This window comes from Lepisosteus platostomus, chromosome 6 (assembly GCF_059453375.1).
Source record: "Lepisosteus platostomus isolate fLepPlt1 chromosome 6, fLepPlt1.hap1, whole genome shotgun sequence".
Taxonomy (NCBI): Eukaryota; Metazoa; Chordata; class Actinopteri; order Semionotiformes; family Lepisosteidae; genus Lepisosteus; species Lepisosteus platostomus.
In genome coordinates, this window is record NC_142616.1 from 55,130,587 (window position 1) to 55,156,662 (window position 26,076).

Genomic DNA, 26,076 nt, shown 5'->3' on the forward strand with positions numbered 1-26,076 from the left:
CTGCGCGTGCACGTTTCGTCCGCCCGCGGTGAAGAGGGGGTGCGCGCACCGCTCTCGGACGCGAGTTTTTTTTTCCGTGACTCAAAATTCCAGTTGAGGCGCGCGCGCTCCCGCGGCCCCGAGTCAGATACTGAACGATGGCTGAGGGAGGAGGACCCGAATCGGGTAGCGGGACTGAACCCGATCCGGAGCCGGTACCTGCTCAGATACCCTTACCTTCACCCGACAGCCAGAAGCAAAGCCTAGGAGCTCTGCTCAAAACCCCCCTCCGCAAGGGGGACGAATGGTGAGTGAGTGGCCGGACCGCGAGCTGAGCTTTGCAGGCCTGTGTGAGGAACCGTAGCCGGGGAGACGCCGGGTGCGGGAGGCAGGAAGAAGCGTGGTTCGCTGGGTCTGGTGGGGATCTGAGAGCACCTGTTGCTGATCCGACACCCGACGGTTTCGTTACCTCCAGGCGATCCGCGATTTTGAGCTACACTGTAGGGAACGCCGGCCCCTCTTCCTGGCAGCGTGAGGCACAAGCGTGACACGAAGGGTGGAGGGGAAGTAGGAAAGTGCGGGGATGACTAGGCCGCTGTGCGTAAATCAGGAAGAGCACGGGAAGCCGCGGTTGATGGCAGTACCCTGGTTCGCCCTAGGACGGGACGCCGGAAAGGCATTACAGAGAGCTTATTGCTTTGTCATGAAGGCTGGGTGGCACCCAGCTACTCCTTTGGCACTGTCCGCAGAAAGCGTGAGGGTAAGAGTGCCGGCAGCGGCTACCGCCGGACGAGGACCTACCGGCTTCCTCGCTGGTGCTTTGAGTAGCAAGTTTAACCCACCACGTAAATGAGAGGCGCCGCAGCGAAAACACGGAGATCGAGATCATCCTATGCGTTTACGTCGCGACCGAGCCTGATCTTTTAAGTTGGCGTCTGCGCTTCTGTGTGATTGTTTTCAGGCGTTTCAGCCCTGCGAGAGACCACGACCCAGGTCGCTGTTATCGGCTGTTGCAGGGAACTTGACTGGGTAGTAGCCCTGTGCTGATTCAGTTGTCAGAGCTCGTTGTATTAAACGGCGATGGTCATCCTCACTATCGAGGGTGACCCAGAAAAACGTCCTGCAGGGTTGATGTGCTTTTGTTAAGCAAAGTACGGCACATAATATTTAGCATAGCGAATCTCAATCTAATGAAATGAAACTAGATTATTTGTTTTGGTTGACTGTATACTTATGGGTAAACATGCAAGAGTCCCTGTGTTAAGTCAAGCTAACAAGCTTATGATCAGCAACTTCCTTAATTCAGATACGATTAGCACATCCTATCGGTTGCTATATTGACCAGTGTGACATTAGATTAAAATACATTGTTGTTTTCCATTTGTTGCATAACTTGGAATTTTATTTGTTCTGGTCTTGACATGCACTGAGATTGCCGTAGAATTTTTGTCTCCGCAGATTTAGGTTAAACAACGTACTTCAGTCGGTTTAGAAAATGAAAGATTTCTTTAGCATAAGTGGTTTCTCTAATGTGACTTGCCTCATGCCCAACATACAGCAATAAAGTGCCGTTTTCTTCTCATGATAATAGAGTACTTTAACAATTGGAACCTCTGTAATGAACTTTTTTATAGTGTAGTTGGTTAGAGACCTTTCCTCTGTCATCATTTAAAAAAAATCTCTGGTTTCTGGCTTTTTAATAAGAAATATACTTTTCAAAAAGCTTGTCTTGCACAATTGTAGTCATAGAATGACTTGTGTTTTGAATGCAGTAATGGTGTCTAGGTTGGAGTGTTCATTGGCAAACCTGACTTAAACCTTGATCTCGTAAGCTATTGATCATGTTTTCCTTTAAACGTGACTTGAATAGTCTTTGTGGAGACTGTTAATGAACATATAAAGGATCAGGTTATATTGTAAGTATTATTTTTAAAGGTTAATTTAAGTAATTCCCATTAAACTAAGGTATATATTGTATTTTCTCTGTGATCGAAAATTAAAGTTACCATAAAATGGTCTATAGATCGACCTCTTTGTGTGTGACAGCAGTTGTAGTTTTGTATTGAATTTAGCTCACTGGAAAAGCAGAATTATTGTCTTGTCCTGGCATAATGTTCTTGAGATCAGTGTTGTGTCCCCCCTCGGCCAAGGGAAGGATATGTATCTGTAAGGATAAATATAGAAGAAAATAAAATCTACTGCCTGTGATCCCCTTTGAGCAATTGTGAAAATTATTTTCCAGCCCAGAATAAACAAAAACGAATGTGCATAAAAGGGTACAGTTGCCTTCTGAATACCTTATTATAACATTAAACATGTCTGTGAGAATAGATTCATGCACTAATGTTATTTGTATTGCAAAAACTATGCTATTATGTATTGCAAAATTCCTATACATTCACTGTGTCATAGTTGGGCGTATTTGGATTGTTTTACAGGTTTTTGATTGACAGCCGCTGGTTTAAGCAATGGAAAAAATATGTAGGATTCGACAGCTGGGATATGTACAATGTTGGGGAGTTCAGCCTATACCCAGGGCCCATCGACAACTCAGGGCTCTTTTCAGGTAAGGAGTTAGGCTGCCACATGGTGTCATTTTGCATCTTTGATTCTCCATTGTGAAACTTTTTACACCTGGAAATAAGGGAAGCACAGTAGCAAGCGCAGGTATTCTAGGGCTCTGTCCTGATCTGAAAAAGTCTCGGCAAGAAGCAGCAGGGAAATTCTATGTGAAACACTGCATAGGACTGTTTTTCTGTGTCCTGGAATAACAGTTAGAATGTGTGCATGGACTGATGTGCAGAAAGCATAAGCTTGAAAGTGGTGTACAGCGGAAATTTGACCTTTGTATTTCAGACATCACCATGTTATTAACCAGTGCAAGTAAAATAATTTTATTAGCCAAATAATGGTAAAATGTGTCATTGTTCTGACAATCTTGGCCACCATTTAACTTAACATAAATTAAGTTAAAATATAAAATAGTTTAATAGTTTCTGTGTGATATCAGGCCAGGTCACATACTGTCGATTTAGACTTTATACAGATACACCTGAATGCTCAGGTGTTTAATGCTCTTAAAAAAATCTGTCTCGAAACTAGCAGTTGGTAATCTGCTAAGAATTAATGGGATAATTGCACTTAAAAACTCTAGTCTGTGACTCATTTTTGAGCGTCCTGTCACCAGTCACTCCTTTGCGAAATCACCTGTTAATCATTAAAATGAAATCTGTCTGTGTCCATGCATGTCAAATTTTAAGATTTGTTTTTCTGCTGGCACGTCATTAATTGTTTTTGTTCACAACAAATGATTACATAATTATAATGGGGATTCTACCTGTTGTTACCTACTTTGTTACTTTGTCAAATCAAATAATGATAAAGCTTAAACTTACAAAAGCCTGTAACAAACTTGTAAGCAGTGTAACACTTGTTTCTGGCCTTGGGTTTTGATCAAACATGTCACACAGTTTTGTACTTTTTAATTTAACCAGTCTATACATTACTATCATATCATCCCTTTATTTAAACATCAGACTTCAAATAGAATTGGTTAAAGCATAAGTATTGCATAAGGCCATCTAAAGTCACCCTCAGGTTGTGGGTAATTCATTTAGAGGATATTGTTTATTTATGGTTAAGGTTCGATAACTGAAATTCCCATTCTATTTCAAAATAATATTTCTCAATACTAAGTTCTTGTTTATCCAGGCAGTTTCTTGTGCCTTTAAATTTGTCACAGAAAAGGTGGGAGTTTGTTTCTTTGCCTTATCCCATATGTGACTTCTCACTGGTTATTGTTCCCCTGGCAGACCACGAGACTCAGACCCTAAAGGAGCATTTGATAGATGAGCTGGACTATGTTCTGGTGCCCACTGAGGCCTGGAACAAGCTTCTTAGCTGGTATGGGTGTGTGGAAGGGCAGCAACCCATTATCAGAAAGGTGGGTGATATCTTTCCTTCTGCACATGGACTTCAGTTTATGGTAAAACTGCACTTCCTGACCCCTGAGTACAGTTTAAGGCTTAGCAAAGCAGCCAAACATGCTTTAAGTGTCCTCTTGCTGAAGAGGGAGGCCTGGTGTGAGTCAGCAGTGCTCCTGACCAGCCGGTCTTTGCCTGTCTGATTCTGGCTGGTCTTCAGCCCCTGACCTCAGCTGTCCTGTGATTAGCTAAAGTGTTGCTTAGGGGTGGGTGAGGGAGTGCGTGCTTGAGAAGGCAGATACTCTTGCAAAGAAGCCCCACAATAATCAATAACCTTCTGGATTAAAGCAAATATCCCGTTCTCAGCACTTTGTGTTGTAGTACACAGCACAAATGTTATCTTTGAATTTTAACACTACTAGAAAGGTTTTGATGGTGCCAATCAGCACTTGTCACACTGATGCAAATCTATTTAAACACTCTTACCTCAGCAAAAGGCTTTTGCGGAACGTATACGTGATTGAGATTCTGCATTAAAACACTCATAGAATATTGTTCTTTTATATTGTTTCGTTGCAAGATCTTATTTTTTTTAAAAGGAACACTTCAGTGTGTAGAGAACCAACATTAATGCCCTTAACTATTTATATGGGAGTTCTGCTCAAATGAACCAAGATATGAAGTGCATGTTGAGTTTTTTTAGAGCCTAGAGGGATTCTGGCACACATGCTTTTCAATCACCTCTTAAGACCGCCTGGAGAGGTAGTGGGGAGATTGTACCCCAAAGTTACTGGAAGAAATGAGCAGTTAGACTCGAGAGTTTCCCTGATCTCCCTTATGTTACCAATGGCAGAGTCTAGTCACAGGGTAAGCTGCTCCAGCCCACGGGTATCTCCCTGACAATTGTCTGGTGGGGAAACAGCAGTACAGTATTATTATGCATATTCAGAATAAGTGTCAAAAGATTGCAGCTTTCTGCTAATCCTAACATACCGTGTGACCCTGTGTCGTTTCCTGTGCTAATCCTGACAAGTCGCTGACAAGTTGACATGATGCAGGCATGATCAGGCTTCCATTGGAAAATTCCAGCCACTGTAAAGGAGAGTGTCAGAAGTTTCAAAGCCATTTGAACCAAGGTCTTTATCTAAAATGTTGTTCTTACTTGGCATATACTGTACAATACTGGAAAGAGTTTTGGATACGGGAAAAAAAAGTAGTTGTCATTCAAAGTCTTTTATAGATTAATAACTTCTGTGTACAAATGAAGTGTTCCTTAATACAGTCATACATTGACATTCTACAATGTTATTGGTGTCCCTTCCTATATGTAAAGCATTTTGGGATGAAAAGAGCAAAACAAATATAATAAATTATAATCATTATAGAAGACGTTGAGGAAGAAAAATTAATATTGCATTTCTTAGCATAAATTCTGTTTTTGATGATCCAGTAGAGCCCATCTCTAGACCATTTCTATGGGTGTGAAATGAGAACTGAAAACTTCTTTGATCAATTGCAAGGGTGATCACCTTTGTGGTTGTGGATTTCAACACTTTAAGGAGCTTCTCTCTCTGGCATATGCATTTTTTTACAGGTGGTTGAGCATGGCATGTTTGTGAAGCACTGTAAAGTGGAGGTTTACCTTCTAGAGCTCAAGCTCTGTGAGAACAGTGACATGGATAATGTCATAACGCGGCATTTCAGCAAGGCGGATACCATAGGTGAGAAACATGGCAAACGGCAGATGTTCTTTGCTTTACACTGTGGTGAAATGTACATAAATGTGATAAAAAAGAATTGTACTTTCATATGATGGTACTCAAAAACAATGAAAATATCTCAATATTTGATTTGGGTTGATATACAGTTTTAGTATGTCTAATGTACATTCACTCTTAAGGTATGAATGCCTTGTCCCCCAAAACATTTCTGTGCCCTTTTTGCCTCGACAGAGACAATTGAAAAGGAAATGAGGGTGTTGTTTAAGATCCCGCCAGAGAAAGAGACGCGTCTGTGGAATAAATACATGAGTAACACCTATGAACAGCTGAATAAACCAGAGAGCACCGTGCAGGACGCTGGACTCTACCAGGGACAGGTGGGGTGCCTTGATATTGCCTGGATTCCTGTAGGAGTGGACTTTCTGTGTAGCCCTTCCAAACAGTTCACTTAATCCCCTCTCATATAATAGTCCACCCCTGCTCTATGTTGTAGGATTTTTGTTCTTCTGTATTACCCAGTCTTTTGGTTATAAAACATGCTCAATTAATTTGTTTCAAGAATAAAGAATTCTGTTTTTCAGAGTCAAAATGAAAATAGTCAAACTGAAGCAGCCTTCTGATCTGCTTTATGAACTTAGAAGATTTTTTTGTATTGTTCAAATACTCAGATACTCTGAGCTGAAATGAAGTTCCTACATTTTTTCCACTTCTTTTAATTATCTTCTAATAGTGGTGTCCTGTTTGCTTGGAAAGCAAAGTTTGGCTTGAATAGACATTGCTTAAACCTAAGTTGCTTAAGTATGAAAATATAGTTCAGACTTTCAAAGCAGACTTACTGCCTTTCAGAAGTATGTGTGTATATTACCTCATACCTGTGGATATTCAGCAACTTCATTCCCTTTATTAAAATTGAAGGTTTAGTCACTTGATCAGACTGTGCTGAAGATAATCAATGGGTTTCTCACTCTTTGACTGCTTCAGGTTCTTGTGATTGAACAGAAGAATGAAGATGGCACGTGGCCTAGGCAAAGCAGTCACCCAAAGTAAGATCTTTCATGTTCCTCACAACCGTTAAGTTGCAAGCCACTGTACAACTTGTGTTATGAAGGTTGAGACCAGAACTAGCCCTCTGTCAATTTCCTGTGGGATATTAAGTTCATAGATGTGATTTGTGTTCCAAATCATTATGAGTGTATGAAGAAAAAATAATTGCCACCTCTTTGTTGCATTTACATTCATTTAAATCTACAAAATATAAAGTATTTCACTTCAGTCTCCTACAGGGGATGTAACTGCTTTTTTTTTTTGCATGCATCTTAATATGGAGAACTCATTCTGTTTGTCGCCCTGTTCCTAGGTCCAGCACGGCCACTTCTAGGAATTTCACTACCTCCCCAAAGCTTTCCTCCAACTCCTCAGCCACCATTTCTTCTAGTGTAGCCAATGGGGATAGCAACAACTCTGGCTACTCGCTGAACAACAGTCCCAGTTCTGGTAACCGGTAAGTCCCATTCACTTATCTCAATTCCTTACTGCTTTCTGCCTACAATAACCTGTTGGCAAGTTCCGAGTTTTTTAACAAATGTAAAATATGCCCGTTCACATTGTGATGTCATATAAACCTGCCTATATATTTTTTTCGCAGTTCTTAATGTTGCAACTTCATTCTTAAGTTCTCTTTGCTGTTAAGGATCTCTCTGACCATTTAGAATTTTAATCTTACACTCTGGTTCAATATAAACTCTTAATATTAAAAATTGCGATGAGCTCATTTCTAGTTCTGTTTTTTTCTATTTAAGCATATAAAATAAAAATAAAAATCTTCAAGGGTGTTAATATCAAGTGATATATTGGATCAGTTGTAATGTATCTACTCAGTTGTAATGAGTGGAAATTTTCACTCTTTCTATGGCACTTGACAGTTCAAGGTGTGGTTCAAAGTTCAAAGTGCACTGCTGCAGTGCAGTGTCAACAGAATGGCCACTAGAGGCCTCTAGTGCATTATGGAAGTATTCCGTGAGAATCTGCATGTACACAGGGAGATCAGTTGGTCAGTTATTCAGCATCTCAGACCACGGGGTAATGTCCAGATGATCAGTCTGTCAACTTCCCTGACGAGGTTCCTTTGGGAACTAAGGCTGAAACCGTATGCACAGCTTTTGCAGCAGGTGGGGCTGAAAGTGAGTTGAGATAACTGAGTGGCCTGGATTTCATTTTGAAGATTTGAAAAAGACACCTGTATATTCAATGCAAGCTTGACCCTACAGGTACATTAGAGGATTTGTTGGGGTTGTATGTATTGTTTTGTAACCTGGGTAACCTGTTGGCTGGCCAGCATAGACTGCCTTTCATCTTTAGGCAGCATTTAATGGGAGACTTTTTTTCTGTTGATGAAACCAAAACTTTCACCTCACAATCTTTCCTAGACCTCTGGTTTATGTGCAGGGATCTTCAGCCATGTAATTAGTACAGAGGATCTTGTACATTCTTTAAAGGCTGTCTAACTAAAGGGCTTTATTTGTTTTAATAGGCTGGGTGGCTACAGCTCCTATAGCTCTTCTTACAGCTATAGAGAATCGCAGACACAGCCTGGTCTCTGTGGCTTAAGCAACTTGGGCAATACCTGCTTCATGAACTCAGCCCTGCAGGTAGGACTCCATCTTTAGAAAAGTGTGTTCAGCTAATCCAAATTATATGACTTTAAAAAGACTTCAAAAAGAGTAGAATGCCTGCAGAAGAAATACATTTTTTTTCTTGATTTAAAGATCTCATTGAATTTTAAATTGTTTGAGTTTGCATACACCCTGAAAAGTGTCAAATGCTGGATAAACTTTAAAATCAGTAGTTAAAATGATGAGGTATTTTACTGTCACGGGTAACAGATGGTTTTGCCAAAATATGAATTCGGCATAGAATGCTAAAAAGCCCAACATTCAATTCGGAAGAACCTAAACTGCTTCTTAAAATACATTAGAAGTCCATCTTAGTTGTCCTATTTCTTTAAGCTTAAAAGGTATTTCATGTTTTGTAGAGAACTATATACATTCTAATTATTCTTTGTGTGAAATTAATATAAGCTGCAAATGCTGAATGTGTATAAAATGTACTTGAGTCAACACAATGTGCTGATTTTTAAGTGAATGAATGAAGACTGGAAATTTACTGTTGTAAACTGGAGTCGTCATAATTTACATTTACATGGCTGTAATAGTTATACTAGATAAAATATATTAGATTGAAGTTCATTAAGAAGTTTAGTGGGCAGCATGGTGACACAGTTGTTAGAATTATTGCCTCACAACACTGGGGCCCTGGGTTCAGTTCTGGACCTGGGTTATTATTGGCGTGGAGTTTGTATGTTCTCCTTGGGTTTGCATGAGTTTCCTCTGGGCGCTGTGGTTTCTTCCTATAGTCCAGAGACTGACAGGTAAGTTAACTAGCTTTGGGGGGAAAAAGTGGCCCAGGTGTCAATGTGTGCATTTCTGTGTTTGCCCTGCAATGTACTGGCGTCCTATCCAGGGTGGACCTTGTCTTGCTCCTATTGCTTGACAGTATGGGCTTCAGCTCCCCTGCAATTCTGAATTTGGTTGGAAAGCGGATGGCCGAAGAAGTTTAGTTATAGCTCTGATTGTGGGTTTTTGGTGGCTTATTCACAGTGCCTGAGTAACGCCGCCCCTCTGACAGAGTACTTCCTGAAAGATGAATATGAGGCCGAGATAAACCGCGAGAACCCTCTTGGGATGCGAGGAGAGATTGCAGAAGCCTACGCTGATCTGGTCAAGCAGATGTGGCAGGGACGCAACAGCTACGTGGCTCCACGAACGTTCAAGGTGGGACAGTGGTGGAAACCTTTCTTATCCAAAGCCTGAGGTTTGCTCACGGGTTTCCAGTCTTTTTCCTGGTGACACACGTCCCAGGTGTACAAATAAATAATTCCTATTTGCCGTAAGACCACATACCTTTTCATTGGAGTACAGCTTTATGAAGGATTCACTGTTCTCGTTGTTTTTCTCCCCCAAACAAAGTAGCTTGAAATATTGACTTGTGTTTAACCAGTTAATGATATAAATTGGGAGCTCAGGAATTTATAAAACAAAATGCATAAAATACTAAATGATTTTTGAAAGACAAATGGCATCAGGTTAATAATAAAATAAATACTACTTGTGTAAAACGTGTAAGGGGTTTTTGAAACCCTTTTTGAAATGCAATGTAATCACTGCATTTCCAGCAATATGCTGTTGGTCACATTCTACATTTTGTATGGAGCTTCTTCAGAAGGGTATGGATGTTTTGAGATACACTCCAAGAAATGTAAGCTGACCGTTTGTGAAGAGAACGGTTTCGTTTGACTGATGAGAGCAGGAGCGGGTTTTTGAAGATCTCGAATTTGCCAGCAGCCAAATCACCCTGCAACTCACAACAGGCAGCCCACTGAAGCTAAACCAGTTGTGAGCATGGTCAGTACCTGGATGAGAGACCTCCTGGGAAGAGGCTGGAAGAGGTGTTAGTGGGGCCAGCAGGTGACGCTCACGCTGCAGTCTGTGTGGGTCCTAATGCCGCAGTATAGTGACAGGAACGCTATACTGTAAACAGGCGCCGTCCTTCGGATGAGACGTATAACCAAGGTCTGTGGTCATTAAAAATCCCAGGGCGTTTCTTGGCCAGCTTCCTGGCCAAATTTCCCATTGCGCCTTACCAATCATGGCCTCCTAATAATCTCCATCTATGAATTGGCTTCATTACTCTGCTCTCCTCCCCACTAATAGCTGATGTGTGGTGAGCGTTCTGGTGCACTATGGCTGCCGTCGCATCATCCAAGTGGATGCTGCACATTGGTGGTGGAGGAGGAGAAGCCCCATTACTGCAAAGCGCTTTGAGTGGAGTGTCCAGAAAAGCGCTATAGAAGTGTAAGCAATGTTTAATTATTAATATACAGCATGCACTCTTGCTCTCTTATCTCCTCATAAGACCCAGGTAGGCCGCTTCGCCCCGCAGTTCTCAGGGTACCAGCAGCAGGACTCGCAGGAGCTTCTGGCCTTCCTGCTGGACGGGCTCCACGAGGACCTCAACCGCGTCAAGAAGAAGCCTTACCTGGTGCTGAGAGATGCGGAGGGCAGGCAAGACGAGGTACACAGCACCACGGGGTCTTGTCTGTGTACACTGGGCTGTTCAACAGCTCCATTCGTGAAATGTGTGTGTCACCTCATGTTACTCAGCCTTGCAGTTGTTGTGTGGAAAAAGAGCTCTGTAAAATGTATTTAAAAGTAAATTTTAAATTGAGTACTCCTTTAAAGTTTTGCCAGTGGTATTGTCATCAAAGAAAAGCTAAGAAACTCAGCATTGTTCTGATTTAGAGATTTGAAAACATAATGTTTGGATACTGCACCCTGGTTTCATTATATACCAGCAGCCATAAAACATGCAGCAGATGCTGCTGGTTCCAGCATTTGTTTGTTGTCATTTTAATGCCTCTCGGTATATTTATTTTCTTTCCACAAAATCCATTTTTTGTCGAGTAAACCTTTCACTCATGTCATGCTGGAAGGGGAACAGACGTGAAAAGGGTTTAACTTTGTTTTGTTGATAGATTGTAGCGAAGGAAGCCTGGACAAACCATCGTCTCCGAAATGACTCCATCATTGTAGACATCTTCCACGGCCTATTCAAATCCACCTTGGTGTGCCCAGAGTGCTCGAAGGTCTCGGTCACCTTTGACCCCTTTTGCTACCTCACCCTGCCCTTGCCAATGAAAAAGGACCGGACCATGGAGGTGTTTCTGGTCCGCACAGACCCCCAGTCCCGCCCTATGCAGGTAAGAAGAGCAATTGTGATGGAAAATGTCTTTTTTTTTTTCATTTAGAGAAAACACAAGCATTCATGAGGGCTTCTTGATTTTTTCTAACCTCTCCATGTTATTCAAAGAACAATATAAAACTGAGATTTCACTACCTTACATTACACAAGCCTCATAGATGTTAATTTTTCCCATTAATGCAAACTTCGTTCATGGAGGTATTGCTGTTATCTGAGGCATTTTGTATGCCGTGGAAGAGTATCCTTTTGATGGAAAAAATGTTCTTTGAGTATATTTTAGCATTTGTTTTTTTACAGGAAATTTTAACCTGTTATCAATGCATTTCCAAAGAAGGCTGTTTAAAGGGCGACTTATGGAAAAAAATTGTTTAATCATATGATCAGTTATCATTGCAAATTAGTCCCTCAGTTTTACAAATGGAGCTTTCCTTGGTCATTTAGTTGGTAGCAGCTACTTTGTCTGTAGAAAACATGAAGAACTGTGTCCCTTTACCATTTTTGGTGGTTTGCACATGGTTAAATACAGTTACTGTATTAAACATGTAAAAACATTAGATTTTTCATTTTATAACATGGCTGGTTTTTAGTAAGATTATTGTTACTGCAAGTATTGATATTTGTGATTGTACAGTGTGCAAAATTGTAATCATCTGTGTTTTTTTACTTGGTGATGATTCTTTTAATGCATGTCTGCATTGTGTGCCCCTTATAGAGGGGCACGATGCAAGGGAAAGCTGGTGTTTGTGTAGTGAATAAGCTAAATGTCCAATGAAGTACTTCTTGTGTCTTGACTGCTGTCTTTCTATTCCAGTACAGGGTAGTGGTCCCCAAGCTGGGTACTGTGGCAGATCTGTGCAGCTCATTGTCTAAGCTCTCCGGTGTCACAGCAGAGAATGTAAGAACAGCCTTTTACTACTCCTGCAGAGAATGCTATGAAATACTGTATAAGGTGTCATATTAAGCTTACTTGAACTAGTATTGTTTGGTGTAAACAGCACAAATAGATTTTTTTTAGCTGGGGAAAAATGCAGCAGGTGTCCATATAAAATATTTAATACAGATTTCCCACATAAATCTGAACAGATTTCAAATCATAATATTAAATTATCAACAGAAGTTTCTACCTTTACTTGCAGGTTTTATTTATGCTGTATATATGGTCACATTTGAACTTACTTTAAATATACCTGGCATATAACCTGTACCTTATATATAATGTTTTTAGAGACCTCATATCAAAATGTGCCATTAAATATATACCCTTTTATTGATGTTAAGTGCTTGTATTGACGTCGGTATAAATACTGCATGCATTTAACACGCGCAGTCAAACCACTATCTATAACAAACCCTTCAGGAATGTTGTTTGCATTGTACAACTGTATAATTATATATAATTTCTGACCTTTAATTACAACTACAGGCAGTGATGTTTCTGCAAACTATAAACCAACTTTAACCACTGTCTGTACCAGTTTTCAAAATAAATAAAACACCATCTACAGTGACCTCTCAATTTTAATTAACTTAATACAATCTTCACAGCAAGAAAAGAAAGCTGCATGCAAATGCCAGTGTAATCTTCTCTAGATGCTGATAATAAGTAATGAAAACATAATTTTGTGCTGGAAAATGTTGTATGTTTCTTATGTTTGTGATTAATTGTACTCTGTAAGAGATATTTCCTACGCTTGGCATGACCAGAACCTTATGAATTAGAGGACATCTGTTGTGTGTACTGTTTGTGCTAGGAGAGCTCCTTTTTCAACCTCTGAAACCGAAGCTGTTTTACAAGTGAAATTTGAGAAAGTGGGGAAACGGATATTGTATATGTGCAGAACTGCGTATCTGAAGACTACAATTTGGAAGAATTGCCCTTAGATGTACTCTCTAGTCTAGCAGAGTTGAAAGTGTTTGTGATATATCATACTGTGTAAACACAGCTCAAAAACATTTTAAAATAATTTCTTCTAATCTCTATCTTTTATATTATGCAGCAAAATATTAAAAAAATAATTATAACTTCCCATCATTCTTAATTTTTTTGTTTAGTATTGAAGGTTTTTACAATTATACATCAAATGTTTTCAAATCTTTTAATAAAACACTTCACCCCTTTGTGTTGATATAGCCTTGTGTTTTTCAATAGAATACACATTGCTTATGCCTTTTAACTGATTCCCATGTAGTGTATTATACCTTATGAAATAAGTATGGAGTTTTTGGTCCTGAAGACAACACTGCACTGAAAGGCACAGTTGAGGATTGAATTCTTCTTTCAGAAGATGTCTGGCTAATTATTACATTCAAACTTTCTGCCGTTGTTTCAGATGCTGGTGGCAGACGTGTACAATCATCGGTTTCATAAGATCTACCGGCGGGACGATGGACTCAATCACATCATGGACAAGGACGACATCTTTGTGTGTGTAATTGTTCTGATAATTTATTTAAGAAAAGCTTGAGATTATTTATGAGAAGCAAATACTCTCTAGAGTTAGACCCATTTTCTGTTGTCCTTTTTATTTTAAAGCTAAGGTCATGTCCTTAGTGTTATATGTTAGGAAACCTAAGTAAAACTAAGGTTCTGAGTTCCAGATGAAGTTTTGCCAGAATCCTTCCTCTGTGAAGAGGGTAGTTTGTCTCCTGTTGGGTGGGGATCTTCATGACTCACTCTGTCTCTTGACAGGTATGAGGTGGAAGAGGAAGATGGGGAGCGAATCAGCCTGCCCATTTACTTCAGGGAGCGGCACGTTAAGCATGCGGGTACTTCCACTAGTACGGTGCTGTTTGGACAGCCTCTGATTATCACTGTTCCCCGGCAAAACCTGGCTGTCGACTTCCTGTACGAAAAAGTATTGGAGCGTATTGGGTAAGTGTGTGCTCGTGTGCGTGGACATAGCAGTGTTAAACTTATAAGCCCAGCTCGGGGTAATATGTCTGAACATGTGAAGAAAATCTGTCATCCTTAATAATTATACGATTGCTGTCAGGAGATGTCTTGTGTTTCACAGCTTCTTTTTACTGGTGCTTAAGATGTTTCATCTTAAAGTAGTTCAAGATCCTGTGTCAGGTGATAAGTGTGCTGTTGTTTCAGGCGTTATGTGAAGAGGCCGCAGGGTGCAGGATGTGAGGGGAAAGTATCGGCTACCTGTAGTAGCAGTTCCAGCTGCAGCAGCAGTCAAGCTGCAGAGATGGCAGGGGGTCGCAGTCTCAACACTGAGATGGGTGCAAGTGTGTGCCAGTCCTTGGAGGAGGCATCCTGCAGTGCAGGTACAGCGGGCATGGTCACGAGCAACTGCCAGAATGACAAACACCAGCCAGGGACCTGCAATAGCAATAACTCAAATGGGGTTTGTGAAGGTAAGGTCCTCCCACAGTGGTGCTTCATTTTATGTAGCTCACTTCAGTAACAATTGTTTTACAAATAGATGAGACAAGAATGAATAGAATAATTTGTATTTTTACATCTTTTTGCTGTGTATCTTATATTGATATTTTGTATTTGTCTGTACGTTGTCAATATATCATATTGGATATACTTCTGTGTTAAAAGTTATTGAGATTTTTTTAGCGACTTGATGGCTCAGTGTTTTTGTGTTTTGGAAAGCTGTGCTTTCGATGAAAGTTGCAGCACTACCATTTTAGATTTTAAAATAATCCCTACCCACTATTAATTTTGATTTGGGGGGGGTGGTTCAGGCTGGTCTGGACCTTCAGGAATCCTAAAACCTGTAGAATACTGAAAAAGGCAGTAGCTCCTTCACTAGATGTTGACATGAGTGTTACTGGGGCTAACAGTCTGGCTGTGTGTGGCAGGGGAGGATGAAGCAATGGATCACCAGGAGGAGATCAGCCTGGAACCAGACAACAGTCAGTCAGAGGGCTCAGTGGGAGACGAGGACAGCGAAGACCTAGAGAATGGGCCAGTCGATAATGCACCAAAATCCTCTGTCAAGTCAACGACCTGTCAGCCAAAGCTTTTCTCTTTCACAATGGTGAATTCATATGGAACAGCTGACATCAGTCCTGTTACCAATGAGAGCAACATCCTCAAACTTAAGGGTGAGTATCCAGATATTCAATGTAAAGAAAATAACTGCACACTTCCAACACCTTTATAAGCTTTTGCTAGGGCATAGTTTCAGCAGCTTGCAGGTTTCAGTTATACTATCCATGGACTTTGGAACTAAGAAGAATAAACCCTAGACCACAGTATAATTGAGCTTCATTAGTAAAGATATGTGGGGTTGAATGAGCCGTTTAATGTGATAAATAATGAATGAGCTATAAGTACTTTGAAGACTCGCTGTTAACACTTGATTGTGAACAGTGAATTTGTGGTATAAGTATTTTTGACTATCTAAATGAAAGTAGCTGTAAATGTATCTTTATATTTTTTTTAACATTTAACTTTATATCTTTATATTTATCCTGTATGTATCAGCATTTTCCACGGTAGCAATTGACTGGAATTCTGAAATGAAGAAGCTCTACTATGATGACCAGGAAGCAGAGGTCAGTGCTTCAAAGCGTCTGTGGTATGATTTCCACATCTATACACAAGTGCATTTTCAGATCTTAAATTTATATTTGGAATTTGTTTTGAAAATTTAGCAATCAGTGCAGATGTTTTAAATTGAATGCATCAGCAATGCAACTGAGTATATTTTGGCCATTTTTGCCTGATTGCTCCATGCTTTTTTCCCCAACTCGGCTACATCTCTGATATCAAACAGTCGAGAGAGCGGTATCTTTTAAGAACATGGTTACAACATAACAAAGTCACTGCTTCTCAGTGCATTTTCTTTTTCTCATTAGCTGATCTTATCACTAGATTGCGAACAAAACAAGCAGCCCAAAATATATGCACTCCACTTAGTCTGTGTTGCCCTTTGGTGAACATCTGTTGTTTTTCTACACCTAGGCTTATGAAAAACATGAGAGCATGCTGCAGCACCAGAGGAAGAAAGCCACAGTGGCCCTGCGAGACTGTATTGAGCTGTTCACCACCATGGAGACACTAGGAGAACACGATCCCTGGTGAGCATGCACTTGCACTTCTTCCAATAAATAAAAAAGACAGAAATACACTGGCCACATACTGTATTGCAGAATAAACTTGTGAACAAAGACCTGTTCTTAGATTGGCAAAATGGCCAAAGAGATTTTTTTCAGATAAATCTGAAAAGAAAAACCCGGATTATCGTCTTTATTCTTCATCTGTCGTTTGTTTCATTTATTTTTAGACCCTGTTAATTTCATGTAAGGGCAGCCGGTCCTAGATTAAATCTCGCGTCTGTCTGTAAATGATGAGAATTTTTAGTGAAGTAGTTTTTTATGACAAGTTTCCAGAACAGCATATAAGCAAGTTAACAGTAGATCCATTGTAAAAATTGTTTTTGCAACACTCAAAAGTTGGGCAACCAGTTCTGAAAGACATACAGTGGAGCTGAATCAGTTCATAGCAGCATGCAAGTGGGTTTCCTGCGTCTTTCAAAAGCTACTTTGTACCTGTGTTTTTGACATTGATTTCCGTCTCTTAGTTTTGAAACCATCTACAATAGAAGGGAAAGGAGTGGTTTAATTTCTGTTAGTATAGTTTCAGCTGTTACTCAAACCATTGCCTCCTGTAGACATAGCAGGTTTCTGCTGCTCTCCTGAAGGTGCATTGCTGGAACTAAGCAAACCACAATAATTGACTGAACCGTACCACTGTTACAGACGCCGAAACTGGAAGACCTCAGTTGTCTATTCCTGAACACTGATATTTTGAACTCTCCCTTTTTCCCCCCCATAGGTATTGCCCCACCTGCAAGAAACATCAGCAGGCCACAAAAAAGTTTGACTTGTGGTCATTACCACGTATCCTGGTAGTCCATTTAAAACGTTTCTCTTATAACCGCTGCTGGAGAGATAAGCTGGATACAGTGGTAGACTTCCCAATCAGGTAATAAACTAATTTTTTATGAGTTAAAGCTGTATTAAACTGGCAGAATATTTAACAGCCCTACGAACTTTACATGGCTTGAAGGTTCAGTTAGAACTGCACACCAGATGGCACTGTGCATCAGGAGTGATTGGTAATAGTCCTTTCATTTAAAAGAGGAATATGATGTGATTGGCTAAATCTGTGTGGCACGGCGCCGCAGTGGTTAGCATTGCTGCCTTACAGAACTGGGACACGGGTTTCAGCTCTGGGTCTGGTGTGCTGTCTGTGAGGAGTTTGTATGTTCTCTCTGTTTTCACATGGGTTTCCACTGCTGTGGTTTCCTCCCAAATACACAGTCCAGATACATACAAGTTGGTAAATAGCTTCTGGAGAAATTGGTATGAGTGTGTTTGTGTCTGTGTGCCCTACAAGGGACTGGTGTCCCATCCAGGTATACCCTGCCTTGTGCCTGTTTCTTGCCGGGATAGGCTCCTACTGCCCCTGCATGACTCTGAATGAGAAGAAGCAGTGACAAAAAGGATGCATGTGTACCTTTGGTTAGTTCAATATGGCTAAGACTGCAAAAAATAACGGTTGACACCCACTGTGTCATCTAGTATTTAAAACTACATGGTGCAAATAACCATTAGGTATCAGTTAATGTGTGTGACCACTAACATCTACCCTGGCCTTTTTTTGGCTAAAAAGATGATTAGCTCATTAAACAAACAGCATAGAATAGGGATTATTGAAATGTAAGGCTGTTTTTTAGTCATATTTTGGCCAGTTTTTCACACTCATGTTTATCTCAGAATTCAATAATAACAATTAGTGCTAGTCTAAAACCTGCAACAGCAATTACTGACTTTAATCTTTACAGTAAGGCCCGCCATTAGTGTTGGAGTGAAACCAGGAAGTTCATTCAAACAAGGAGCAAATGCCAAAGTGTTTTGGCAAGCGGCACTGGCTTCCAAGAAGCTGATTCATGATTGTGTGGAAATGTTTGAGCTTCATTAAAAAATAATAGACATATAATGTGACAAGAACACTGTGAGCAAGATAGCATAGTATGACATGCAGTTAAAATATACCAGGAGGCTGTAAAAAAAGCAATAAATGAGTACTGAAAACGGTATAGTTTTATATTAATGTGACTGTTAATAAATTAAGATAAATATTTAAACTCCTAACTGTACTGTTATCAGGTTTACCTTAACTCTTTGGCCTCTTCTTGTAAGTCTTCAACAATAATGCAGTTTTATAACCTGTTTTAAATGACATTTGTTTTTGACTGATTTTCTTGAACCATTACCCAGGAAAGACTCAACTGGTGTGTTCTTTGTTTCAGCGATCTGAACATGTCAGAGTTCGTCTGCGACCCGAAGGCTGGGCCCTATATCTATGACCTCATTGCTGTGTCCAACCACTATGGTGGAATGGGTGGAGGGCACTGTGAGTAATGTTTTATTTATTTGCCTGAACACAGGTTTAAGCCTACAAATAATTTTCACTCTTAAATGTGCTTATTAGATGCTGCACTTTAAAAGTATTTAGCCGTATTGTTTAGGTCTGTTAAAACAATCTTTATCATTGTGATTTGGCCCCTAGGAAGATTCTCTGTGTTTCCTGAGAGGTATGGTGGTGATATGTTTAGAGTATGTAAGAAATCCTTAATAGGAACTTAAAGGTGGAAATGCAGACAGTTTATCTGAATATTTGCTTTGGAATAAATAGGGATCAAAAGTTTTTCTTCTTTGAAAATCTTAGAACATTTGATTAAGAGGCAAAATTAAGAAGCCACTTGAAATTCGGGTGAAATGTTTAGATTTGTGTTTTCTGTGAGACCTGTCTGAAGAGACCGCTATAACAGAGATATCAAAGTCTGGTAATACCACTTTCACTGCTTTGTTGTGTAAACTCTTAAAAATGTTTATATAATTTTGATATAAAAATAGTAATATCCTTGGCTGACGTATTTTGTTTACCACAGAGTTCGCCTCCCAACAGACTATTGTGACAACAGTTATTGTGAAATATAATTGCACACAACTTGCTTTAGACAGAGAAAATATTTCTCTTTTCATTTTGTCCATGTGATCCCTACAATCAACAATGGTTTCATAACATACAAAATCAAAGTTACATATCCACGGCAGTGTTGTTTGCTCCGTAAAAGGTCTATTTTATCTTTTCAAGATAAATAATGAGATTTGGCTGGTTTGTTTACCAAATTATACCAGGTCCCTAACAACCTTTGTGTATATTGGCCCTCTCCCTCTTGTGGATTTTTTTGTTTTCAGTCTAAGTGCAAATGCTAGTGTATTGTTAAGAGTGGAGTTCCAAAGTCCACCCCTTCTTGGATCCTGGACAATGGGTAATGTAGGTTGTGTATTGGTCTTGCTAGACACTTTCAGTTTCATGGAAAGCAATCCATGCGAGGAATAGCCAATGAATGCTTAAGATGAATGCATATAAGCTTATATTTATGATATGGAGGATATTTTGAGGTGGACTTTAACCACTGACTCAAACAAAGGAAAATAATTACATAAGTATCAAAATTTCAATTAATGATTGAAATCAAAATTAATGATCGTGGACTACTGCTAGTTGAAAACTTCGTTTTCTTGTTTTCATAACTGTTGCGCTCCTGTGATAAAAATTATTAAGTTGGGTTTAATGTACTTGTGCTGTCTGGCTCATGTTACTCAGACACAAACAACAAACTTCTATATTAAAAGGCTGTTTTATCTGTAACGTTTCGCTCAGTGTTGCATCTTTCTCCCTTCTCCCCACAGACACAGCTTATGCCAAGAACAAAGTGGATGGGCAGTGGTATTACTTTGATGATAGTAGTGTCTCATCTGCAACAGAAGATCAGATCGTGGTGAGTGACTTTCGGAGCTTCACAGTGGTATTATGGTTAATGCTGCCTCAGGTTCTGGGTGCTGGGTTACCGATAATAGAAGGATGGATTAACTATAATTATATATCTAACTTGAGGAAAATCTGCATAGCTTTATTATTACCTTAAAGGGTTAATTTCAGGTTAATTAACCTTTAAAAGCTCTCCTGGAGTATTTTTTTTGTATTCATATTTTTCGCTTTTTGCTTTCTAATTCTAAGTGGAAAGGTATATCAACTGGCCGTTTGTTGTTCACCAGCATGAAACTGCTCAGTTATCCCTTCCCTTGTCTTTTCTCTTTCTGCAGACCAAGGCGGCGTATGTCTTGTTTTACCAGCGCAGAGACCAGGAAACACCCCTGAACTCTCCCCCTTCAGCCTCACTTGGGGGAGCTCCAGAGGCAGGAGATGAACACATGGACACCAACTGAGAGGCTAGGGTTTGAGGAACATGTACTGATGCAATGACATATATGTCAACGCACACAAACCTATTTCAGTCGTTTAAACCTCTGTACTGAATCAATGCTATACCCATTTGATATTTTGGTCTTGTTTTTTTTAGATGATTCATCACTAAGCCAAAAACCTTTAAAAATATTTGATGTATAAACTGTGCAGCGCCCAAACGGGGACTGCATCAAGTAAGTGTACACATTTTCAGGCAGATGGTACAATTTAAGCAAATGTTGGATGACTAGGATGATATTACAAATAATAAAATGAATACTTTTCATTTACACACTAGAAAATTAAGAGAAGCCAAAAATGCACATCCTTTCAACCAAAGTGGCCGAGGTTGTACACAGACATATTACAGACATGCCAACTGTATCACAGAAACATCCACCTTTGTGTATATTACTCTCTTAAGATGGAGTTGCCCCAGTACAGAGATTAACACACATTGAGAACTTTTTAATCTTGATTGCCTGCACAGTCATTGAGACCCGGTCTTTAAAAACACACAGACCCTATGAACTGTGCCACTGCAGGAGAATGAAAATGTCAAACTAAAGACACAAACCAGAAAACGGGGGAGGTTTCTGTTCTTCCTTTCAGGTTCCACCTAGCCTTCCTTTGGTTTCCCCGAAAATTATCATTTCAGCTTGCAAAAGATTTTCCTCATCAATGTTTTATCCTTGGCTGTTTGTGTTTCCCCATGCCTAAGTGTCTGCAGTGTAAGGAGCACACCACCTACAGACGCTGAAGAAATGTACTGCTTAAGCACACTGTCCAGCTCTGTGAAATGTCCAGTTCCATGGGCTCCTTAAGAAGTTTTCACCCTCTGCAAAAAAAAAAAACTAAACACAAATGTGCTGCTCCATCAAACACGGAAGCACCAGTTGCCTTTTAGCAATGAGATGCTTTCAAAAGCAGGAACAGTGTCTGAATTTATTTCTTCGGGAGAGCTTTGGGTTTCTTCACTTATCAGTTTGTGATCGATCGTCAGCAGGTACCGTTTTTAACTTCCTGTGGTTTCAAATCCAGACAACTGGCCACAGGTTTGTGTAGACTCACACCTAAATGAGGTGAAGATTTAAATTCTGCTCTCCGTTGTTGGCAGCATAACCTACTTAAAATTCATTGCTTGGTGATTTTTTTTTGAAGGCCGGTAATTGCGGTCATTTTCATCACTTTTGGTCATCTTTGCCGTCTGATTGGTCTTCTGGGCATCTGTTGCGCAGCATTGCCTAGGATTTTCTACCTGGGTACGTTGGCTGTTCCTCTTCAGGATTATATTACATTGGAAGATACAGTTACATTCTCTTTTTTTTTTTCCTGGAGTCTGCAGAACATTGTGAAATTTGGATTTATTGGGAGTGGTGCTAAATAAGGTGAACTGGGAAAAATGGCGTTAGAAAAGGCGATTTTGGACAGCTCCTTTGCTGCAGCAATCACTGAAGAGCATGGGATTGCATGAGGATACGTTTGCTCCCTTGCTATGTGTTTTACACTGGTAAAATTATTTTCAGCTTATTTAAATGAGACTGTCTAACAGTTCAGGAACAGTAAAAAATATGCAGACTTTGTAGTTTCTTTTTAAATTTGAAAACCACAACAAAATGTTCTTTGGAGATCCATGTGGTTTGAATAACATCATAGGACATGATGTTTGTATTCCATGGAATAATAGTTAAACTGCCATTCTGTTCCCTGTAATGTTGGAGTGAATGGAAGTAAACCTGCAGTAATGGATGTATATGTACAAAGTGAAAAGTTAATTTAATCCATTATATGTGAACACAGACAACCGTTCTATAGAAGAAATAACTGAACTTGACAGATTTTCTTTAAAAACAGACTGAGCTTGTCGATCATCCCTTTTAGACATAAGATTTTATGACATCTCTGTATTGGCAAGAGAAAGTCAGATTCTTCAGCAGTTCCTGAAAATTCCGTTCCTTATTCAGTTCTTGGGGCAAATTATCAAAATTCCTTTTGCTTAACTATTGCACATTGCAGTCCTGTTTCCTGGAGAGTTTTTCCACTGTTTACGTTAAAGGAAATTAAATTTAAGACTAGGATCAATAGATAAGAATAGGTGCCTTCAACATGTGATTAACTGATAGATGTATAGATGTTTATTACCGAGAAAGGCTTAATCATTATTCGTATTTCCTGAAATTGATAAAATGAAAATCTGGCTGCACAAATTAGCTAGCTCAATATCTTGCATACCGTCTTTCTGATGTGAAATTGTGCTACTCTTACCCAGAATGTCCTTGTTTTACATTCAAATAATTAACGTTTCACAGATCTGTGTTTCCCAATTTTGGTATGGGATTACCAGTTTTTCTGGTTTTCATTCCAACTGAACTTTGTTAGTTTGGCTGCTCAAGATGTTTAAAATTGAACTGTTTACAAAGTAGTTTTAAATCATTATTAAATAATAGAACTGGGTTAGAAATTAGTGTAAAATTTGTGCCAGATGCTGGGTTTCAGGTTCATTATTTGGATTAATTTAACCCATGAAACAAGTTAAAGTCAAACATTCATTAAAGTCAAACATTCATTATAACCTTAAGACTTTTAACTCATTATAACCATGTTTATAATGAATGTTTGACTGTAACTATTACTTGTGTCTGAACATAATTTATGGGTTAAATATTTAAAAACAATATCCTGAATACCTAATATTGTAAAAAATCCAATCGGTGTTCAGTTAAGGATTTTGTACATTTAAAGTTAAAAGATCAGTTTCAGATAAGTTAAAAGATCAGTTAGTATGAAAACCAGAAGTAATTAGAGTGCTCCTCTACAGGAGTAGGAAACAATCATAGATTAATTGTACAGTTAATACCATTAGTTAATACTGTTGAAAACAGTGAAAGGTTCCTGTGTTCAGAATGGGATTAGAAAACCATAATTATTCAAAACTGCTGATGTTTTGCTCCATGTCAGTTGCTCTGGTATTTAGCAGTTTAGTGTTGAATGTCTGTCATAGAAAGAGGAATTAGCCAGTTAATGAAACATTACATAAGCAGGTGAAAGTATAAGTAATGATTTCACTTTTAGTGTAATGTTGCTTTGGGCATGCTGTATTAAATTGCAAAAGAAAAAAATATAAAACTATATCATAACCACGTTAGTGTAAGCCACAGTATTTTTCAAGTAACCATATTTCTGTGGTAGACTTAAGTGACGTCTGTCAGTAACAGATCAGATTCTTGAAGTGAGAAGCACAGAAAGTACTGAATCTCACTGTAACAAAATATAGAGCCTTAATATGCAAATGATAGTTTTCCGTGTTACTGTTATTTTTAAACAAATGCCCAAGCTCGGTTTTAACTGCATTAGATAGACATACCTGGAGTAATTATATTTTTGAAACAAAAAGCGTATGACGTCAAAACCAACTGGAAAATTCTGTATTTTTCTATAGGCACTCTACTCTGACTGCAGCCTGTTTCAGCTGTGCATATATAATAAAGACTGGAAACAGCATTTTTGCATGACTTTGGCTTTCTGATGCTATGAAACAGGCTTCTGCTTTACTCCGCAAGTGTTCTGATTGAAGCTACTGTGAATTGTGCATCGGGCTTAGGCAACATGTACTAGATTGGATTACAGCTTTATTTTGGCCCATGCATGTCTGTATAGCTTTGAATACCTACAAATAACAGTAAAGGTTATTATTTTAAAAATGATTACATGTTAATCTGTTTTTTAAGAAGAGATAAAATGTTTCTTCCAATGAAAAACCATGCTTGAAAGGAAAGGACATTCATTTATACCCAGCCAGTAGCTTTGCTGAAGCTTATCCATGCTTTAACAGAATGCCACTTACTCCCAGTAAGGATATGTGTATTATATTGAATGAGAATTATTTTCATCATCAAAACAGAACTGGGGGAAAATGTCCTATTAGCAGCTTCTAAGATGGAGTTTAGTAGCATTCTCTAAATCTCTAAGACTGTATCAAAATGGAATGATAACGTTAACAAATTTATACTCCATAAATTAATTGATGCACTCAAATCTACCGGTTTTCCTGTTATTTTGGCATTGTTGGAAACTAATGGTGATTAATTGATAGGAGCTAGGGTTAGGTTTTTGAGTTAAAGTACAGCTGTGAAACATCTTTATGAACACCAATATTTTATACTAACTCAGGCTTACGCTTTATAAAAGGCCTAAGCTTTTTACTCTTTTAAGAGTGGTACTGAATTTTTCCATTCAAGTAATCTTGCTTATAAGTTGGGGGAATTCATTTTATAGTTTACAAACAAGGGTCTTGGGTTGTTTTAGTGATCCTCAGTGCCTGTGCTTTCGTGTAATGTCTGTAAAAGGAAACTAGCAGGTGCTTCTTAACACTTTTTGGTTTGGTGTAAGTAGTACAATATGGGCAAAGTAAGACCACATGTTTAGTTTGTTTATTCTTACACAGTGTGGATGTAAAGTCAGATTTTCTATGGAAAGAACACCACAATGGTGACCTGTTTTCTCAGGCTTTGCTTTCTCTTGCCTAGTTTGTGGTTTTAGTATGCAGAATCAAAACATTATAGACAAATACAGTTTGTATTTACATTAATATACAAACTACCAAACAACCTGAATGCCGGATTTGCAATATTTCTTACATTTTTGTGGTGGAGAATCACAGGGGTGGGACCTACAGGATGCCTTAGCATAGAATCATATCTGACCTCATACGCTCTTTGTAGCTTATATTACTGAAATACATTTTTTTATGAATGTGGTAATCAGCATTTTGTTGCAGTTTCACAAATGTTCAAACGCCTCTCCTCCCCAATTAACTTGGAACGTATAGGCCCATATTTGTTATGATCTGTCATTGCACCTTAGCGAACTGTCTCAGTTTCTTATAAAGTGAAATGAGTCAAAATATTGGTTATATTTGTAGGATGGTCAGGTATTACCATCCACAACTCTTACCCAATAACAAACCAGACCCACAAAGCCATGGGAACTACAGACTGAGGCACAGATTCACCCCTGCAGGTGGTAGCCTATAATATATGTAATGTATAACTATGGGAATGCTTGGGGCAGATCGACGAATGGGCAGCAAGTCACCAGTAAGGCAAGGTGCTGGTGTGTGTGTTCTATAAATCTCAAACCCACTAGCCTGAAATATATATATTTTTTGTTGTTGCTGCGGACCAGCACTTTGTAAGTTGCTGGGTTTATTAAAATAAAGGTATAATTTAAAAAATCAATAAAAGTGTGATTTTTTTAGAAAAAAAGCTTTGTGGTTTTCTTTGTGTGCATTTTATGGTGGGGTCTGAGCATCGATAGCTTTTATTGATAACCATCAATGACCTAGAGTAGT

The 26,076-nt window shown here is 39.1% G+C and overlaps 1 protein-coding gene across 1 annotated transcript; it reads left to right on the forward strand.

Moving 5' to 3' along the window:
• The first annotated feature begins 80 nt into the window (after window positions 1–80).
• Window positions 81–25,990, forward strand: usp4 (ubiquitin specific peptidase 4). The gene is made up of 22 exons (XM_088636396.1): window positions 81–286; window positions 2,418–2,545; window positions 3,792–3,922; window positions 5,497–5,623; window positions 5,855–6,000; window positions 6,605–6,666; window positions 6,981–7,124; window positions 8,154–8,271; window positions 9,280–9,453; window positions 10,595–10,753; window positions 11,214–11,438; window positions 12,252–12,335; window positions 13,771–13,865; window positions 14,130–14,312; window positions 14,538–14,803; window positions 15,260–15,505; window positions 15,888–15,958; window positions 16,368–16,483; window positions 17,241–17,390; window positions 18,721–18,824; window positions 20,171–20,259; window positions 20,585–25,990. Exons 1-22 carry the CDS (start codon window positions 138–140, stop codon window positions 20,705–20,707), a joined length of 3,090 nt encoding a protein of 1,029 aa, XP_088492522.1. The 5' UTR covers window positions 81–137; the 3' UTR covers window positions 20,708–25,990.
• Window positions 25,991–26,076: the final 86 nt, after the last annotated feature.